Genomic DNA, 363 nt, shown 5'->3' with positions numbered 1-363 from the left:
TACTCAAATGGAAATTATAATATATGTGGGGTTTGTGGAGGTTTTATTTTTCATTTGTTTCTATCTCTCATTTTCTTAGGACCCACATCCTGCCAAGTAGTTATTGTATCAAGAATTACCAATACAGAATAGGATAAGATCTTTATGTCTGAAAAGTAAACTGTATATTTTGTTTGTTATATTTTTAAAGGTAGAAGTGTCCAAGTTTGAAGCTTTGGAAGAAGTTAGTGCTGAACTGAAGCTCAAACAATTGCTCTGGGATTCTCTCTCTGAATGGGATAAACTCCAAGAAGAATGGTTAAAGGTAGAAAAAGGCTCTCAACTCTTAGATTATTTTTGTATTAATTAAACTTAAAATCCTAA

General features: G+C 31.4%; 1 protein-coding gene across 1 annotated transcript in view; it reads left to right on the top strand.

Moving 5' to 3' along the window:
* The window catches only part of DNAH6 (dynein, axonemal, heavy chain 6), a 318,529-nt gene that overhangs the window by 108,492 nt on the left and 209,674 nt on the right, over nt 1-363 (top strand). The window contains exon 16 of the mRNA XM_012644194.1: nt 191-304. Within this exon, the coding sequence (XP_012499648.1) occupies nt 191-304 (114 nt within the window). The remainder of the gene's footprint in view (nt 1-190; nt 305-363) is intronic.

Source organism: Propithecus coquereli, unplaced genomic scaffold, assembly GCF_000956105.1.
Source record: "Propithecus coquereli isolate 6110/MARCELLA unplaced genomic scaffold, Pcoq_1.0 Scaffold208, whole genome shotgun sequence".
Taxonomy (NCBI): Eukaryota; Metazoa; Chordata; class Mammalia; order Primates; family Indriidae; genus Propithecus; species Propithecus coquereli.
This window is presented reverse-complemented; position numbering and strand designations above follow the sequence as displayed.